The 16,898-nt window shown below is 40.2% G+C and overlaps 2 protein-coding genes across 2 annotated transcripts in view; one reads left to right on the forward strand and one right to left on the reverse strand.

Moving 5' to 3' along the window:
• Nucleotides 1-251: 251 nt before the first annotated feature.
• On the reverse strand, nucleotides 252-10,478 carry nop16 (NOP16 nucleolar protein homolog (yeast)). Its single transcript, XM_030439084.1, has 5 exons — nucleotides 10,258-10,478; nucleotides 9,500-9,608; nucleotides 6,605-6,671; nucleotides 4,573-4,679; nucleotides 252-1,415 (listed from the first exon to the last, which is right to left on the reverse strand). The coding sequence occupies exons 1-5, from the start codon at nucleotides 10,362-10,364 to the stop codon at nucleotides 1,272-1,274; spliced, it is 534 nt and encodes a 177-aa protein (XP_030294944.1). The 5' UTR covers nucleotides 10,365-10,478; the 3' UTR covers nucleotides 252-1,271.
• A 4,937-nt stretch (nucleotides 10,479-15,415) lies between these two features.
• grk6 (G protein-coupled receptor kinase 6) overlaps nucleotides 15,416-16,898 on the forward strand; it is a 45,863-nt gene continuing 44,380 nt past the window's right edge. The window contains exon 1 of the mRNA XM_030438759.1: nucleotides 15,416-15,682. Coding sequence (XP_030294619.1) covers nucleotides 15,631-15,682 — 52 coding nt within the window. The 5' untranslated portion in view covers nucleotides 15,416-15,630. The remainder of the gene's footprint in view (nucleotides 15,683-16,898) is intronic.

Here is a 16,898-nt window from a genome sequence, read left to right on the forward strand (position 1 = left end):
TGCGAACTCTGCTAATCATCAGTAACTAAAATAAACAAAAAGAAATGGCATCACATTCCTACAAAGACCTAGGTGTCTTTCTGGAGTCTCGACAAATGGACAGAAAACACTGTTAGACTCATCTTTAGTTGTTTTTCCATCTACTTTGATCCTGGACTTCATCCGGCTGCTCTCAAAGTGTAGTTTTGTTTTATTTCCAGTGTGTTTGAGCTGCTGTTGCTCAGCGTCAGTAACACAGAGAGTCACAGAGGTTGAAGAACAGTAACCTCTTTATTTTGTCGAGGCCATCAGAAGGGTTGATGGTGTTTTTCTAACAGATGGTTCAGTATTTTGACAGAAGATAAAGCATGAAAAAGCACTTGGGATTGCGGTTTTCTGACACTGCTTCACAGAGTACTACGTGCAGGACTAAATATGATACTGAAATAGATTTACTGAACATCTGGGGATAAGACAAGACAACTTTTCTTGGGAGTTTTATGCAATGAAACAGCCAGAAGTTCCATTGTTGAGGTGCCAGACATTCATTCAGGCTTGATTTGAACCGAATCACAAGAATAGAAAGGCTTCTTCTTGTACCGCACGGCCTACTTTTGTTTTATGGTCAAAATGAAGCAAAACATTTTAAAAATAAAAGCACAATGTTTCCATTCAGTGGAAGTAATTTGGTTTCTTGCTCTCAGAATACGACCAGAACCGTGTCGATCTAATCTTTGACAACTGGTTATCTGTTATGAAGTGAGTTTTTTTACATGTTTAAACTCCAGTGCAGTTTAAAAACATGGAACTGCAGTCAGACTCCTCTCATATAGATCATCATCATCATCATCATCAATGTATTCTGGTTTAAGTTAAGATCTGAAACACGTCCTGAGAGACTGTGCGCTGATCAAACTCTGCAGTGCGTCTCTGCGAGAATATTTTCATCCTGGAGAAAGAAAAACATCCGCCAGACGAGCTTCAGGCTGTTTCAATCATACTTATATTTAAAAAATACATGTTTGCCATTCAGAACACAGAAGACAGTTGGCAGCAAGATCAGGACAATATCTCTGACACAGAATACAAACAGGAAGTGTTGACAGGGAGGAGAGGAACAAGAGAAATGTCCAGCAGCGTCTGAAAGGTCCGTGACGAGACGCAGTGCTTCCCGTCGCTGTGATTCTGATTCTGATTCTGCTGTCCTCATACTGACAGTCTCTCCAGAATCAGGTCCATCTCATCCTGACACAGAGAACAACACAAAGTCCAGAAGAGGCTCGACGATCTCTCTACTTGACCATCGGCTCCGGAGCGGCCAGCGAGTCCATGAAGCTGTTGAAGTGGTCCGGGTGGCAGCGCTTGTACTCGTTGATTTTCCTCTTGATCTGTTTGGGTGTGTCCTGGTAATAGTTCTTCTCGTCTCTGGCCATCGCCTGCAGGGACAGTAAAGAACAGGACGGTCGGTTCGGTCCAAACTAGAAACATTTTGCTCGGTTTGTGACCGTTTCTGCAAACTGAGACAGAAACAGAACCGTCACAGCAAGCAGCCCGGCAAGGTTTATGGTCAGAAAATGCTGGGAAACAAACACTGCTTGGATGACATATTGATCAGTAGTGACGCAAAACACCCACCGATTGACTCTCGCTGAAAATAACTAATAGCTAAGCTAGCGGAGGTTAGATGCCCCGGACTATGTGCTGAGACCCTATTTGTACTGTTGCTGAAGTTTGGTGCTGTTCTGAGCATTATTTGTGGCTTTTTGGTGGCGGTTTATATTTGGATCCATTTACTGCAGTGTATTGTTGTTGTGCGGTCGTTTCTGAGGTTGATAAAACTCCGTAAATTAGCGGTCTGCTAACTTGATCTCTCGAGAGGGAGTCTAACACAGTTTCACAGTGATTTAGACCATGGATTAAACTTACACCGGAATATCCCTTTAATGTTCCGGCTTATTTAAAAGACAATTTTTTTCATTTGAAGTCATCCTGCTTGGAGCGCAGGTAGAGCTGGAGGAACATCATGAGTGTGACGTGTCGATCACGACACACTTCCAGAGGTCCGCTCTGTGATTGCTTCCTGCAGGTGTCTGACTCAGCTTTTCAGAATTGAAAGTCAAGGATGAAATATTTTCTATTGAAATATTTCATTGCACACACTATCCTCTGTTATTGACTGGCTCTGACTTGGCAGAGCTCCCAGTGATGATGACTCAGTCCCATTCAAAGCAACTGTTGCAAATCCATTTGAATGAGGCACTTTACTGATAAAAAGCTCAAGTAATTTAAACTTCTGCGACTCGCCACTCTGAAGAATGAATGAAAACTTAAACACACCAGCGCGTCCCTTCAATCTGAAGTCACGAGAAACAGCAGCTGTGAGAGGCGACAACAACACGGAGACGAGACCTTATTTGTCCTTTTCAAACGGAGGAAGGACGCCGTTATCATCGGCTGCGCACACAATAAACATATTCAACTGACAAATTAAGTTTCCTCCACAGACACTGAGCACGTCTGCGATGCTACAAAGAAAGCGCCTGATGTCTGATGTACGAGGGCTGTCTGCCAAGGACTCAGAGTGTCCTTGAACGCACCATCATGGAAACTTTTCTCATCAAACCTTGACGCCTCGTTTAAAAAGCGCAGCCAGGAGTTCTGATTAGGTTTCAAACGAACATCATCCAGGTGACGACTGCTCTCCACCCACAGCTGACTGGAAGCCATTTATCCTCCTTCTGCTTCATTAAGTTTTTTTCCATGTATGTAGTTCAAGCTTGACTCGATCAATCATTTACTCACGCGTATGCTTCAGAGGAGTCCCCTTTTAAATCATTTAAATGCACCTAAAAGCTCTCTCTGTAGGTGGAACACGGCGGCCTGAAGGTTCAGGAGTGTGGAGGAGTGAAGAGCTGGCAGGATTTGAACTTCTCACTCAGAATCCTGATTTAAGCTTCTGCGCTGAAACTCTGCGTAGATGCATACGCTACGTCGCAGCCTTCGACGTGCACCTCCCAGAAATGTAAGTGCACATAGTAGTGCAGTGATTGGCCCTTTCAGAAGGATCATATTTTCTGTCTGTACCGGGGATTGTGACCTGAAGTTTCCCCAGTAAACACACCGCCCTCTTTGGCTGTTGCAGTCCTTCCTGAGCTGCCTGCTGCTGCTCTTCAAACACATCTACGCAGTATGACTTCTGAATATGCATCCAGACAATCAATGAACAAACACCAGAGGGCAGTTTAATCATTTTAAGTACAGCATTCACCAGTCCGGCACCAAGTGAAGATTCGATGACGTTTTATTTTAGGTTCCTTGCACAGAGTCAGGAAGTAAAACATGAAGCGAGAACACTTTTTGCCTTCCGTCTCCTAATTGGACTGAAAATGTAGGGCCCTATGATTTCGATCCGATTAAAACGGAATCTATTGTTAAACGCGGAATATCGCGGAATTTGACATAAATTCACTGAAATGCTGTTTTCGTGTGGAAGAGCAACGTATGTCTGAGGAAAATTGCACGGAGGGAAGTAAATCTGTGTGGCACAACAAGTCCCCCCCCCCACCCTCCCGTCAAAACAATGTAAGCATGGCGAAGCGGCTGCCCACGGCTCCGTCTGCGAAAAAACTGAGAGACTCGACATTAAAAAGTTCCCGAACGACTTGTATGTGTCAGGTGAACTGTTGTTTTGCAAAGAAGCTGACCTGAGAAATCATAATCAAAGTTGTAATGCGAGAGAGTTAGCCACCTGTCCGATTCATATTATCAGCATATCACCAGAGTGACTGCTAACTGCTGCTAACGGTAGCTGCTGTTAGCTAGCTAGCCCCGTTAGCCACAGCCCTGTTAGCTGACTCTGCCTGGGCTGGGAGCTCAGAGGACGGGGGGAGGGTTGCTGTTTCACTGCTAGCTGGTTAGCGTGTTATTGACATAACGTCACAAGTATAATTTCTCATTTTGTTGGTCATCTTTGCTAATTTTTTGAATATTTACAACTTAAATTTTCAGAACAATTTTGGTATGCAAACATTTACTGGATCTGCCTGAGAGCTGACCATGTTTTTATTCAATGAAACCCAAATTAAACCCATAAAAACACAAAATATACTACTGTATGCAGTATTGAGGAAATGTGTTTGTCACCTCAATAAATTTAAGGTAATTTCTATCTAATTTGTGTACATCTTGTCATTTACATTAAAGAAACACTGTTTTAGTAGTAAAATAAGAGTAAAAGGTTAAAAAAAAAACTGGATTCCCAAAATTTAAATGGAAAAAACGGAATTTGGGAAAAAATAAAACAGATTTTATAGGGCTCTGAAAATGTGCCATCTCTGTATTCTGTATCTTCTAGTTCTTCTTACAAATCTGCACCTTGTTTCCAGGCTTTGCACTAAGTTCCAAGGACATGGGTCTGATCGATCTAATTCTCAACCAATCGATTTATTTCCCAGCGACTGAAAGCCTTCTCTGTAGGCAGGTGTGTGTAGGAGTGAAACGTTGGCAGGATCTGAACTCCTCTTCCTCTCACTTTTAGCCTGACCAACTCAGAAACACCATGAATGTCTTTCAGGCTTTAGCTGACGCTCTCACCTTGTAGTTGTCTTTGTGCTCTCGGACCATGTACTGGACGTACTCGATCAGGTCGGCAGATAACGTCTTGGTGTCTTTCTCTGGACGGTTGGCCTCCTCCTCCAGCTCTGTTCCAAAACACACAAACACACTTATCAGGATGTGAAACACAGCTGGGCGGCAGAAAAAAAGATTTATTATGCCCTTTATCTTCCTACACGAGAATACAAGGGCATACAAATGAAAGTAACTGGAAGAAAATGTGCAAAACCCTGTCAGCTTATGAAACATGAAACACTCGACTCGGTGTAAAAACTACCGGTGGTGTAAGCGGAGGAATAAGAGTCGTTCGGCGCCGAAGGCCGACTGCGCTGATCTTCTATCAAACTGTGCACGGAAACAAAATCATGCTGTTAAAGTGAAGAGGCTCAAATTGCTCTTATGAGGCCGCTGAATCAAGTGAAAGGATCCTCGGGAGACGACAAACGAAGTGAGCGTGAGGGAAAAGAACCACAAAGTAACGTCACACTGAGCTTTCACGAAGACTTTAGCGGCGGAGCTTGAATTTGCCCTTTCAAGAACTGCAAAATAAAGACTATAAACTGTTTGTTTGAGAGTTTCTCGGCTCAGATTGTGTTTTTCTCCCTGACGATTGAGGGTCAACGTGCAGAATGATGCATTTTCACAAACGTGTCATCTTGATTTTAATAGTCGTATCGCGTACAGAACTTTAATTGTCATGTTGAATCATGTCGCAGTTAATCAGTACGACATGAAAGTATATCACAGATGCACGTCTACAGTAGGAAGGACTTTTTTTTGTTATTGTCAACAAATTCTATGAAAATATCAAAGCCACCAGTCGAACTGGTGGCTTTGATATTTTCATAGAATTTGTTGACAATAACAAAAATGCAGAATAAAGCCGACTTTGTCTTTCAAGCCCTCAAGTGTCCAAAAAACACAAAAAACCCAACCTCATTTAATTCATCAAAGACTGCTGTGTTGTCGCAGTGGGAGCGTCAGAGGCAAAAACACAAGCTCGTTAAAACAAGAGAGCCACAAAACTCGTCCTCCTCCGACAGACGAGCTGCGACTGATCATCTCAGACGTGAATGTAAACATTTTCTGACACGTCTTACTTCATAAAGAGAATAATGGAGTCTGTCCTTCTGTTTTTACCTGACGATACTGCGGCGCAAGATAAAAGGATTGTTGCTGTTTTAACTTTCCGGATTTTAAATCATCTCTCTTCAGAGTTCCCACTCGTTTCTCTCAGATCTTTTTCAGTCACGATCTAGCTGATAGGACAGACAGGGACCTATACGCTTCTTAATTAATCAATCTATATCCCCGTGGCCTTTTTCTCTCATGATTTACAGAGTATTATCCATCGCTGCCTGAACACCAGGAACTGAGGGCTGCAGGAAGTTTTGCTTTCATCAATCTAACTAGGTTCCTTTTCAGAAAAATCTACATTTTTACATTATACAATATACTGCTCAAGCTTTACTGGACAGTGTAGTTTTGGGGAGTTTAAATAATGTTTCAGGACAGCAAGATTTTCCAGGACTGGTCAGCTGTTTTCCATGATCCGTCATTTATCAATTTACTTTTCAAAATGATGAAACTACACGACTACGGCTCTTTGTGCACATTCACAAATATCTTTAACTTATTTTAGTGGTTTATTTTTGCAGTTTTAAGAATAAAATCAAATCAACATCGTCTACAAATGAAGGCATGATAAAAATGTGGAAACTAAAGTTTTGAACTGATCATATGCAGTCACCTGCCTCGACAGCTTCCACAGAAAGTTTTGCATTTCTCCCTTCGACAGTTTGAATCACTGAGGCGTCAGTAATCAGCGCATGTAGTCACAGGAACACAAACGCTTCCAAAGCAATCTACTGTGCAGGAAAGTGAGGACAGTTTCTGTCGTGCTATTTGTTCGTGTGATCGGGCACTTTTCAGCCCGGCCTCTGTCGTACAAAACAAAATAGCAAAAGCTGGAGAAAAAATAAATGAGACGTTACTTTACATGATGACTTACGGTTGAGGAGGTAGGGCTTGGTCACTATTCTGGCCGGAGCTTTAGTCTCTCTGTCTTCACCCAGGAGCTACAAGACGAACAGAAACACATGAAGAAGAACAATGGTGGTCACGACACAGTGTGTTTGACAGTTAACATGTCGCATCTTCTTCTTTTATGAATTTAATTAATCCCCGAGTGAAACGTCTGAGCTGATGAACCCAGAGGAAGCAAAGATTAATTGTTTGTGGTTCTCCCGCTGACACAAGTTAACAAAATTAAAGTCTGTATCAGGCAGCTGGAAAAACAAGACGCAACTAATTAATCTCAGAGTAAAAGTGTAACAGCAGCAGACCGGAAACAACAAAAACATAAACAGAGCTTCAAAAAAGTAAAAAAAAAAACTTCAAATCACAGTTTTACTCTTTTAATGACTCTTAAACTGAAGTTTGTTTTCAGGAGTTTTCTTCTAGTTTCACTGTTGAAGCATCATAATCAACACTCTGTTGCCCCCTGCTGGCACAAACGAAGACTACAGGACAGAAATACAGATGTTTTCAAATCTGGACCTCGATCTGGTTCTGGTTTCATCATCTCAACACAATTGTTCACCTACTGATCCAATCAAGTGTATTGATCAGAGAAAGACTGACAATGATCCAGCTCACATTTGGCACAAAAAATACATGTTGAATGATCGAGCTGCACACGATTACCTGTTAAGGGCCAAGAGCGATAACTACACCAAAAACTATAAATAGATGATTTCAAAATCTGTCTGACTCCAGTGTGTGATGGAGTTTACGTCGTCGCTATGACAACAACGACAGCGGGGAGCGATATCGCTGGGATCACTGTCAGAGCGATTGTAATAATGGTCTTTAACCGTCGCCGACCGCTTTCCTGTAAACTAACTGATGGCTTTAAGGACACTTTTTATAGGGTCTACTTTAATAACTCAGTTGTTGGATATTGATCCAACTTATTAAACGCTTAAACATTTATCAGGCTTCAGATTACACATAAAAACATCATGTTAGCCGAGACGTACTGACAGGCCGTCTCTGGTGCTGATGAGGTCTTTGAAGTTTCTTTTGATGTTCTTCAAAACGACCGCGAGGATAATTAAATTCCACTCAGCCAAATGTGTGAATAACTTGTCATCAAAAGACGACAACCACTGCAGCAGAGTGTTGGATTCACCAAACTCCTGAATAATTGCTGTAGCAGCTCATCAGTACCTGAGCGGCTGACACTGTGGGAGTGCTCAACACAGTTATTGTTATTTAAATACTCCCACCTTTATTGGCGTAGATTTGATATGTTTGTACTCCTTCTATTTTACCACCACAACATTTTCCCTCTGGATAAATTAAGCTCCATCTCGTCTAACATCCAGTGTTTCTCATGTACGTTAATTATTTAGCAGCTGAACGTGATGGAAATAATTCTATCCGCTGGAGCTTCAGATCAAAGTGATCATCTGCTCAAAGTTCACACCGTGACAGAAGAGCAAAAATACAACACTGGGTCATTAATAAAAACAGAAAGAAGTGACAGTATCCAGTTAATATCAGACGTGTTCACAGTGCAGCTTAGCGAGTCATCCAAAATGCACAGAAACCTCCTTAATGAGTCTCTGATTGACCTGATTTCAGTCCTGTCGATGCGTTTGATAAATGAATTCCTTCACACTGGCTGCCTGCGCAGTAAATGGGGTCGGCATTTTTTCAGACGAGCAGCTCTAAAGGACGTAATTAAGGCTGCAGATGAGGAAGAAGCTGCAGGTCGGTCACGCAGTCGCACTTTAGTTTTAGTCAAAAGGACGCAAAGTGAACAGTGAAGGTGGTTTAAGACAAAGTTTCTGTTACAAAAAAGATGTGACAGTAAAATATTTTCACTTCATTCACTAAAAAAAACATCCTGCAAGTGAGAATGAAACAAAACAAGACGTGACAATGTTATTTAAACCTGACGATAATACAAATATTAAAGAAAGGTCGAACAGAGTTGATTTTAGAGAAGTCATATTACTCATTCTAAATTGGATATCTATTGAAATGAGCTTTCAGTTTAAATAATCGAAAAACCAAAAGCAGGACTGACGATTCTCCAAGTTCTGTGTGCATGAAGGCCATCAGCTGACTGGTACCGGAGGAAACTCTGACAGCGTCAAAGATGGTGGGTTTATTTTTGTTGTCAGCGATCTTGTATCAATTTGTTTGGGAAGAGGGTTCACTCTGGACAGATCTGAGAAACTGAACTTTGTAACACACCGAATTCATGTATTTTATTGTTTAATCACTGAAGGATGGTCTTCGTTGTTAAAATCTGAAATCTTTAACCCTAATCCCAACAATGTGTTGACCTTAACAAATACAACAGTCCAACATATGATAAATAACAAATAACATGGAGTGACACCTCTCGTCTATTTTATTATGATTTCTCTGCTCTAGCAAAGAAACACTGAAATGTTTTATTACCTTGTGAATATGGTAACTACATAATACTCAATCACAAACTATGACTTTGTGTTTTTTGCTCCACTGTAAGGACGAAGAAACTTGAGCACTGGTGTTTATGATAAAGTATTGTTTTGTTAAGTTACCTCGGCAGTGTTGTATGAATTACTGAAGATATTGTGATAAAATATAACTTATATAAAGAGTACTTGGGTAAAAAAGTATCTGATATTAACTTTACAACTTGGTAGTAGATGGATCCAATAACCTGCATTTTTGTGATTACTGGAATCAGTGAGTCTTTTAATTAGATCGCTGATAAAATAAATACATTAAAAAGTGTGTAACTTCAGCTCTGATACAGCCTGCAATCTGTTCAGACGGATGTGTGCTCTGAAGAAATGTAATAAAACTACAGGGAACTTGGATCAGAACCACAGCAGCCACTCACTCTGCTCTTCGCTATTGGCACCGTTCGGTTCGGATCGAAAGCCAGACCCATCTCCTGCAGGTTCCTGGCCATGGACTTCTTGTTGTCCCACGCATTTCGGATCTGTGTACTGAGAGAGAGGACACAAAATGTTGTCAGCAGAACTTCCTGAGCAAAAGAACCAAAAAACTCTTGTGTGTTGGTTAAATTTGCCACCACTAGAAATTCTCTACTGTAGTTTTAAACACAAATCCACCAGAGAATTGGCAAGATTCATCAGTAACAGAACCATATCACTGGTGGTGCACAAATATCTTATTTAACAGCCTACATTCTGCACACAAACCAGTAACAGTCTCCCATTAATCTCTGATTTCAATGCCCATGATTTATTAAGTTATGGGACAGATGGATGCTAAAATAAGCCACAATGTATATTATCTAAAGATTAAATCATAAATGTGAGAGCAGAATGAGAAGTTTAAGCAACATCCGGGGCTTCATGTTCAGCACTTTTACTCTTTAAACCAATGTAACTGCTTCTGTAAGGTGTTAAATTAAATCACAACCTAATTACCCAAATGAATCGTGTGACTTTTACTCGTCAGTGAATATTTTCTGTCTGGTGTATTTCTACTGACAGTAGAATCAAGTATCCGATGACTTCTTCCACCATTAAGGCTTTAAATGAACTACACACCGGTCAGATAGTGAATCTTCTCACATGGTGTCAACATGCCTCACAGTTAGCTAACATTAGCTCACATGCTAACACTTACTTCTCTATCCTCGGGTTGGCTTTCTTAATGAACTTCTTCTTCAGCTTCTTCCGGTCCTGGTTGTAGTCGAACTTCTTGCTCTTCCCTGACCTCTTGGCTTTCGGCATGTTTGTGTTTTTCTCCTGTCTTTACAGCACAGAGGAGGTTTGTTGGTGCGGAGCAGGAAAAACCAGCAACGTGCAGGGGGAACGAACCGGAAGTACGTGTTGTTTTGTTCCGGTCATGTGACCAGAGGCCACGCCCAGTTTTCAACTTCGACTTTTCGGTTCTCATTTTTTTAAAGTAAATAATAATAAAAATTGTATTAATAATGATCTGAGGGTGAAATAATAAATAGTAATGATAAAAAACAAATAAAATACATTTATATTCGAACTGAATGAATGCGAATTTATTTCAGATGTGAAAACAAAACAAAACAAAACAAAAAGTTAAATTTACAAGCACTGACATGCACAAAAAGCAGTATATATAATTATACACTAATTTAATCCTACCCCTTCTCCACAACTCAGTAATTTCATTTATCAAAATGAATTTACTTCCAGTCCTGAATCCTGTAAATTCAATATACTATATGTACAATTCATATATAACATATTATATATAAATATATTTATTTATATGTGCTGAACACACTTGCACACTTGCAACATGCTTGGACATTGCTATTCACTTGAAACAAACACAGGGCCAATGTAGAAAAAGTCAAATGTGTCATCTATAATAAAATAGACAATAACGAAAATAATCAAAGAAATGTAAAAAGCCATATGTTTTAATTTCACGTCATTGTTATTTAAATGTGATGAAGTATAGCATAGATGGCAGAACTAAATGATTATCTGCTTAATCAACACAAACTCCTATAAAACTTGAGGTCTGTTCCAAATCTTAGCTCGCAGAAAAAGGCCAGAAAAAGTTGTAATATATTCAAAAATGTTATATTGTACTGTTTCTTCATATTTCTGATCTGTTTCATCAGAAAAAAATAATTTGTTTCTTTATTTAAGGAGCAACTTGTGCTGATTTTGTTTGCAAATGTGCTTATCTTAATGCTTTTTTGTGTGTAAAACACTTTGAATTGCCTAGTTGTTGAAACATGAATAAACTTGCCTTTACCTGAATGGTTTGTAGTCAGTGTTACCTTCTGGCCAGAGGTTCTGACGGCCCGGCCATGAAAGTGAGTTCAGAATGTGAACATCACGCCAACAATCTTTTCAAACCGCTGAGTCAGAGTCAACCATCCACCATCAGGCTCAACAGTACTGAACTGTTTGAGAGTCATGCTGATGACCAGGGAGTCCATTATATATTATTAATAAGCTGTTATACAAGTAATGAATAGTCCATTAACATTAATGGTTCATGAAGCACATCCTAACAACTGGAAACATCATAACATCATTAGTAACAGTATTTATTGAGACAAACAGCGCAGATACGATGAAAGATAAGATGAGATGCTGAAATGTAAGTGCTTGAAAACTGGAACTGAACAAAGCTGAGAAAAGTGAATCATTTCTGTGAGGTTGACACACTTTGACTCCCTGTGATTAGATGAGGAGGTGCTGAGTCGAGATGGAAACACTTGCAGCTGCTGCTTCTGTCCTCTAGATGTCAGTCTGGGTCAAAAGTATATCTGACAGGCGGCAGACTCAGGTTGCTCACCTCAGTTGGGATTATATTCAGACAGACAGAATAAAATAAATACCACAGCCAGTATCAATTAAATTACAGGTAAAGGTATAAATGCGTATTTCAGATCTAAGAGATCTCCAGAGGTCGTCCGAAGCACATTTCAGCCCTTCTTTATTTTCACTTTGAGGATATTCTCTCCATTTCTGATACTAAATTCAACATATTATTTTATTCATGATATTTTTCTTTGCTGAACTTCATCTATAGGCAGCAAAATCATCTCCAGTCAATTCAGTTCTTGTTTCCATTTCAGCCACTATAGCTACTATAGTAATATGTAGATTGATAATGATTTTTCCTGCTAATTACTGATGGAAAAGACTTCACGTATATATAAAATATCCTTTTAAAGGTCTGTAGCTGATTCAACTTACAATATATTCTGGTGTTGATACCGTTACGCTGTGTTATTATGATGACCTGAAATAAAGTAATAAGCTGATTGTAAAATGTTAACCTGAACACTAAGTGCCCTTTATCATGAGCTCATAAAATGGAAAAAGTATTACACATCCAAGTTTGCAAAGGACCACAAAGAGTTAACTCAGTAACACATATGTTATCAATTCCTTTGATGCTAGATCAACAAAAAAAGGCTCCATATAGCACACTTTTTAAAGCTACAAATTTCCTTCACTTCAAGTATTTTGAGCCTTCTTCTTTAAAAATATGATCAGTCTTTTACATTTTTCTGTTTTAACATCCAGCTAACAAGCTAATCTTCAGCACCAACTTAACATCCATATGTATCATACTTTTGGTCCATTGATGGATTTCATCCCATATTACACACCCTTTTTCAAAACAGGATGTTACAGTAAGTGTTGTTTACTTGTTTATGATCAATAACGGTGTTCAGTTCTTCCTGGTTTGGGTAGGCATGTCAGCTGTTGTAGCTCTGAAAAGTTTAGTTCAGCTGAAGACTCTGACGGAGGATTATCTCCAGGTGAAAGTTTGGTCCGAAGAGTGAGTTTCCAGGAGAGGCCATCACTGAAGGACAGATACTGATCAATAACTCTATTAACCCTCCGCCTGATATGAGCTGCTGTCGTCAATCTGCGCAGCAAAAACAATGAACGTCTCTCTTAATGCACCTTTAATGCACCGTGGAGCTTTCATTGATCCGTGCAGGGAAATCCACTTTCTGCAAAACGAGAGATGAGCCACAAAGAGCTGCAGCTCTGAGTCAGTAATGTATTGATCTCTGGATTTGTAACAGAGCATTAACTCTGTATGAAACATCCAGAGATATCACAGCATTTATGGACCAGAAGAGGAATTACATATCATTCAGATTGTCTTTGATCTAAATGTTGTGATCTGCATTATGTCGTTGTCATTGGACGTCTTTATTGGTCAGATAATTGGTACTTAATTAATCAGTAAATCAGACAATCATGGAGGTCAGGGTCCGTAGATTCAAACCTCCTATGTTTACAGCCAACCTCAAAACTCTCTTGGGAGCTATTAAAATATCAACATCAGAAAATCTGTGGAATAATTGTTATTATTGATGAACAGAAATATATAATTTGTTTACTGGACATATATGGATCACATCACCAGGAGTCATAAATCATAATTTCATTGTAACGTTTGAAATGTTTCTGAAAATCAACCAGTAACTCCCTACAAGTATTGCACTCACGCCCAGTCCGGTCCAGTTACAGTTATGAAAGGTGTTCCACAAGGTTTCGTTTTGGGACCCTTGCCCTTTGTAATCTATATCAACAACGATTGGGACAACTGCAAACTCTGCAAGTACCATCTGTGTGCAGATGATACAGTCATGTACTTCTGCCACATGCAAAAAAAGTCCTGTTTTTCCATGGCATCAAGAAAACTCTTTGTTGCTGGCCTCTTTCTGACGCAAATAGATTTTGGTGTTTCTGTTTACAGCCTTATCCAACCTAGACTTCCTGTATCACTTAGCGTTTGTGTAGCCTACAACACTGGTATGAATTAAGATAAAAGGTTTGTTATTCATAAAACATCATCTCAGGTCACACAAATGGCTTCATGTTTGTTAGATCGGAGGATTATAAATCCATCCTGTTCTGCCATCAGAATCAGAATCAGACGGGGAAATTTGTTTGTCCCAGCAGTGACAGAATATTACAGAACAAAAACCAATAGCAAAAATAAACAATATGATTAAAAAGGAAAGAAAAAGAATAGAATAGACGTATATACATATTTACACGATATAGTGCAAAATTAAATGTCCTTAGTCCTACAATGATCTGCAGACCAGACTTAAACTTGAGACCCTCAAGTCTTGGTTGCCTTTTCTATATAGTGTGAAATGTTTATTAATTGTACTTATTGCTATTGTGATTTAACATGATGTTTTTTTGTTATAATGTATTCTATGCTGTTCTTAGCTAGGTCTCAGTTTGATCCCAATGTAACTTTATAGCAAAATAAAGTTATATATGTTTTCTAGGAAAATAATATTTTGTCTTTAAAATGTGAGAAACAAACAAACAAACAATGATAAGACCAATTAAGGAGATTTGCAAAAGCAAAAAAACAGTTGGTTTTGGCAATATTAAAGCTGTATCCAGCTATGGTGGCTCATATTTAACTATGATAGTGGATAACGCGCTACTTTTAGCTTATTTTTCTCAAGCATTTTTAGTTTATACTGATGGAGCAGGGAAGTCTAACAGTGGAACTGAGCCTGACGTGTCCCAAAATGGTAACCGCACAGAATAAACCCTTTTAATTTGTCTAAAAATACAGATGCTCTATAAAACCTGTGGGAACGACAGCCCTCTTAACTAGAATAAATGAACTGGCATAGCGTCCAACAATGACATGGCTGTAGCAACAATTTCATATTGTTAAAGATGACAGTTGGGGTGGATGAAATACATTCAAATTAAAGCTTTACTAGCTTTTTCAGTTGTTTTAATCCACATTTCACAGTTAAAAACCTCAGTTATCTCACGTTACAGCCGTGGGAACGCTACAAAGTTGCCCTTGAGTTTTGTTTAGTCTATTTTATGAGACCTTTTTCCAACAAAGTCAAGAAAAAAAACACCTATACAAAAGTAAATGGTTATCTTCCACTGTAGGATACTGCCCAACATTTGGAATACATGTCTTTTTTTTTTTTTTTTGACAATTTGTATTAGCATTTAGCAGCTAGAGCTAGCCTAGCTATATGAGGCAATGAGATGCTAATATTCAATTGACACTGTTAAAATACTGAGAATATAATTAGCCTTCTACCAAGCACATCTTTCACATTTTAAATATGTTTTAGCTTTTTAGCAACATTCACCATGGAGCTAACTTAGCTAGCTTAAAAACAATGCAGCAGAGTGAGAGGTCTGTCTGTGATATCAAGCTCTTTGTTTCATATCCGGCCGTTTCGAACCAGAGTGAGACGTCTGTGCTTCTTCCTCGTCTCTGACAACAAGCTTCAGGGCGGAGAGATGGAGGGAGGAGGAGGAGGAGGAGGAGAAAGAGGAGAGGAGGAGGAGTGCGGGCTGTTACCGGACAGGACTGTAAGCAGAAGCGGAGGGCAGATTTTCTCCTCCTCGGCCGGGCGGTGGGAGGTGGTGGTGGTCGGTGTTTAGAGAGGATAAACTGAGCTTGAAGCCACCGGTTGGGGAACCTGGAGCTCCGTCTGCTGCCGCGGCTGTGACCCCAGACAGCATCAACATGGAGCTGGAGAACATCGTAGCCAACACGGTGCTGCTCAAAGCACGGGAAGGTAAGGATGGAGATGGCGCTCTGACAGCTCCCCTCTCCCGGTACCCTCACCGACACAGCTGCGGTCCCACGGATGAAGGGATGCCCCGGACATGGGTGTTATAAACAGTTACTGCACTTCCTCTTGGCCGGTGATCAAATCTTTTCATGATGCAGTTCAACGGCAAACAGGATATTACCAAAAAATACGAGCCGTTCTCTCGAGTGGACAGAACGACGCACCAAACTCCACTCTCAACTTTAGCGATTTAAAGTTTTCTGGGTTATCCGTGACCTCACATCTGCGCTGTACCCCTTTTGAAGACTTAGGTTAACTCTTTAGCAAAGAGAGGCCAATTCGGCGTGAAAAGTTCGTCAGCAAAACACTCTTTTTACGATTAAATCTCTGCCTTCCTTGTTGACGGTGCTCACAGTCTGTAACGGAGTTGTGACACGCTAACCACCTTCACAGCGAGGCTCGCTATAAGAGGATGCCAAGCTAGCCAGAGATAGTTTTGTATTAATATTCATGAAAGCTCAGTGGAGCCGAATTGAAGAGTGGCTACCAGACACTTGTGAAACGCAGTCAGTTTTGTACGGACACACTCGTGACGACAGGGCGGGTAAAATTGCCAGATTCTTGACAGAAGTTTGGTGTGTCTCTTGGTGATGTGCATGGAACGGGCAGTGTGTGATGTCCGGAAGGAGTTGCAACTGCTAAATGTGGCCGCAGCGACACATCGGGTTTCCCTTGCTGATGTTGCAGCATCGTCCACTGACGTTTGCGAAACAGGATGTTGAGACACAGCCGCTGAGCTGAGCTCTGCTGGGGTTTGTACTTTGTGCACAGACTTGCAATTTATGTTTTTTTTTTTTTTTTTAGTGTTTTTAGCCTTCCTGTTAACATGGCTTTAACTTCTAATGCAGTTTAAATTCTGGAGCTTGTGTTCTGACATCTAAGATCTGGTTAAAAATGTCTACAATGCAAACACAGCAGGGCAAATGTTACTTCCCTCAAGTCAGTCCCATGGCTCCTGTGCACGATAGCACTCATGCCAACATGTTTTATCAATTGTCAACAGACATCTTATTGTGAGCAATGCAGACGTCATCAGAGCCCTCTGTTATTGTTATTCCCTAAGTGGAGACAAAGGTTGTGGTGACTCGCTGCCAACATAATCCTAAAGCCATCTGCAGAGGGACACGAGAAGATGAGTGTCATGATCCCTCACTGTGAG

This window comes from Sparus aurata, chromosome 13 (assembly GCF_900880675.1).
Source record: "Sparus aurata chromosome 13, fSpaAur1.1, whole genome shotgun sequence".
Classification (NCBI taxonomy): Eukaryota; Metazoa; Chordata; class Actinopteri; order Spariformes; family Sparidae; genus Sparus; species Sparus aurata.

Bases quoted from the DNA above. Each gene is read 5' to 3' on its own strand.
- nop16 (XM_030439084.1), bottom strand. From the start codon at position 10,364: ATGCCGAAAGCCAAGAGGTCAGGGAAGAGCAAGAAGTTCGACTACAAC. The intron at 6,672-9,499 runs GTGAGTGGCTGC...TTCGTCTTGTAG, and splicing joins TGCCAATAGCGAAGAGCAGA to CTCCTGGGTGAAGACAGAGA. The intron at 1,416-4,572 runs GTGAGAGCGTCA...CTGTCCCTGCAG, and splicing joins AGCACAAAGACAACTACAAG to GCGATGGCCAGAGACGAGAA.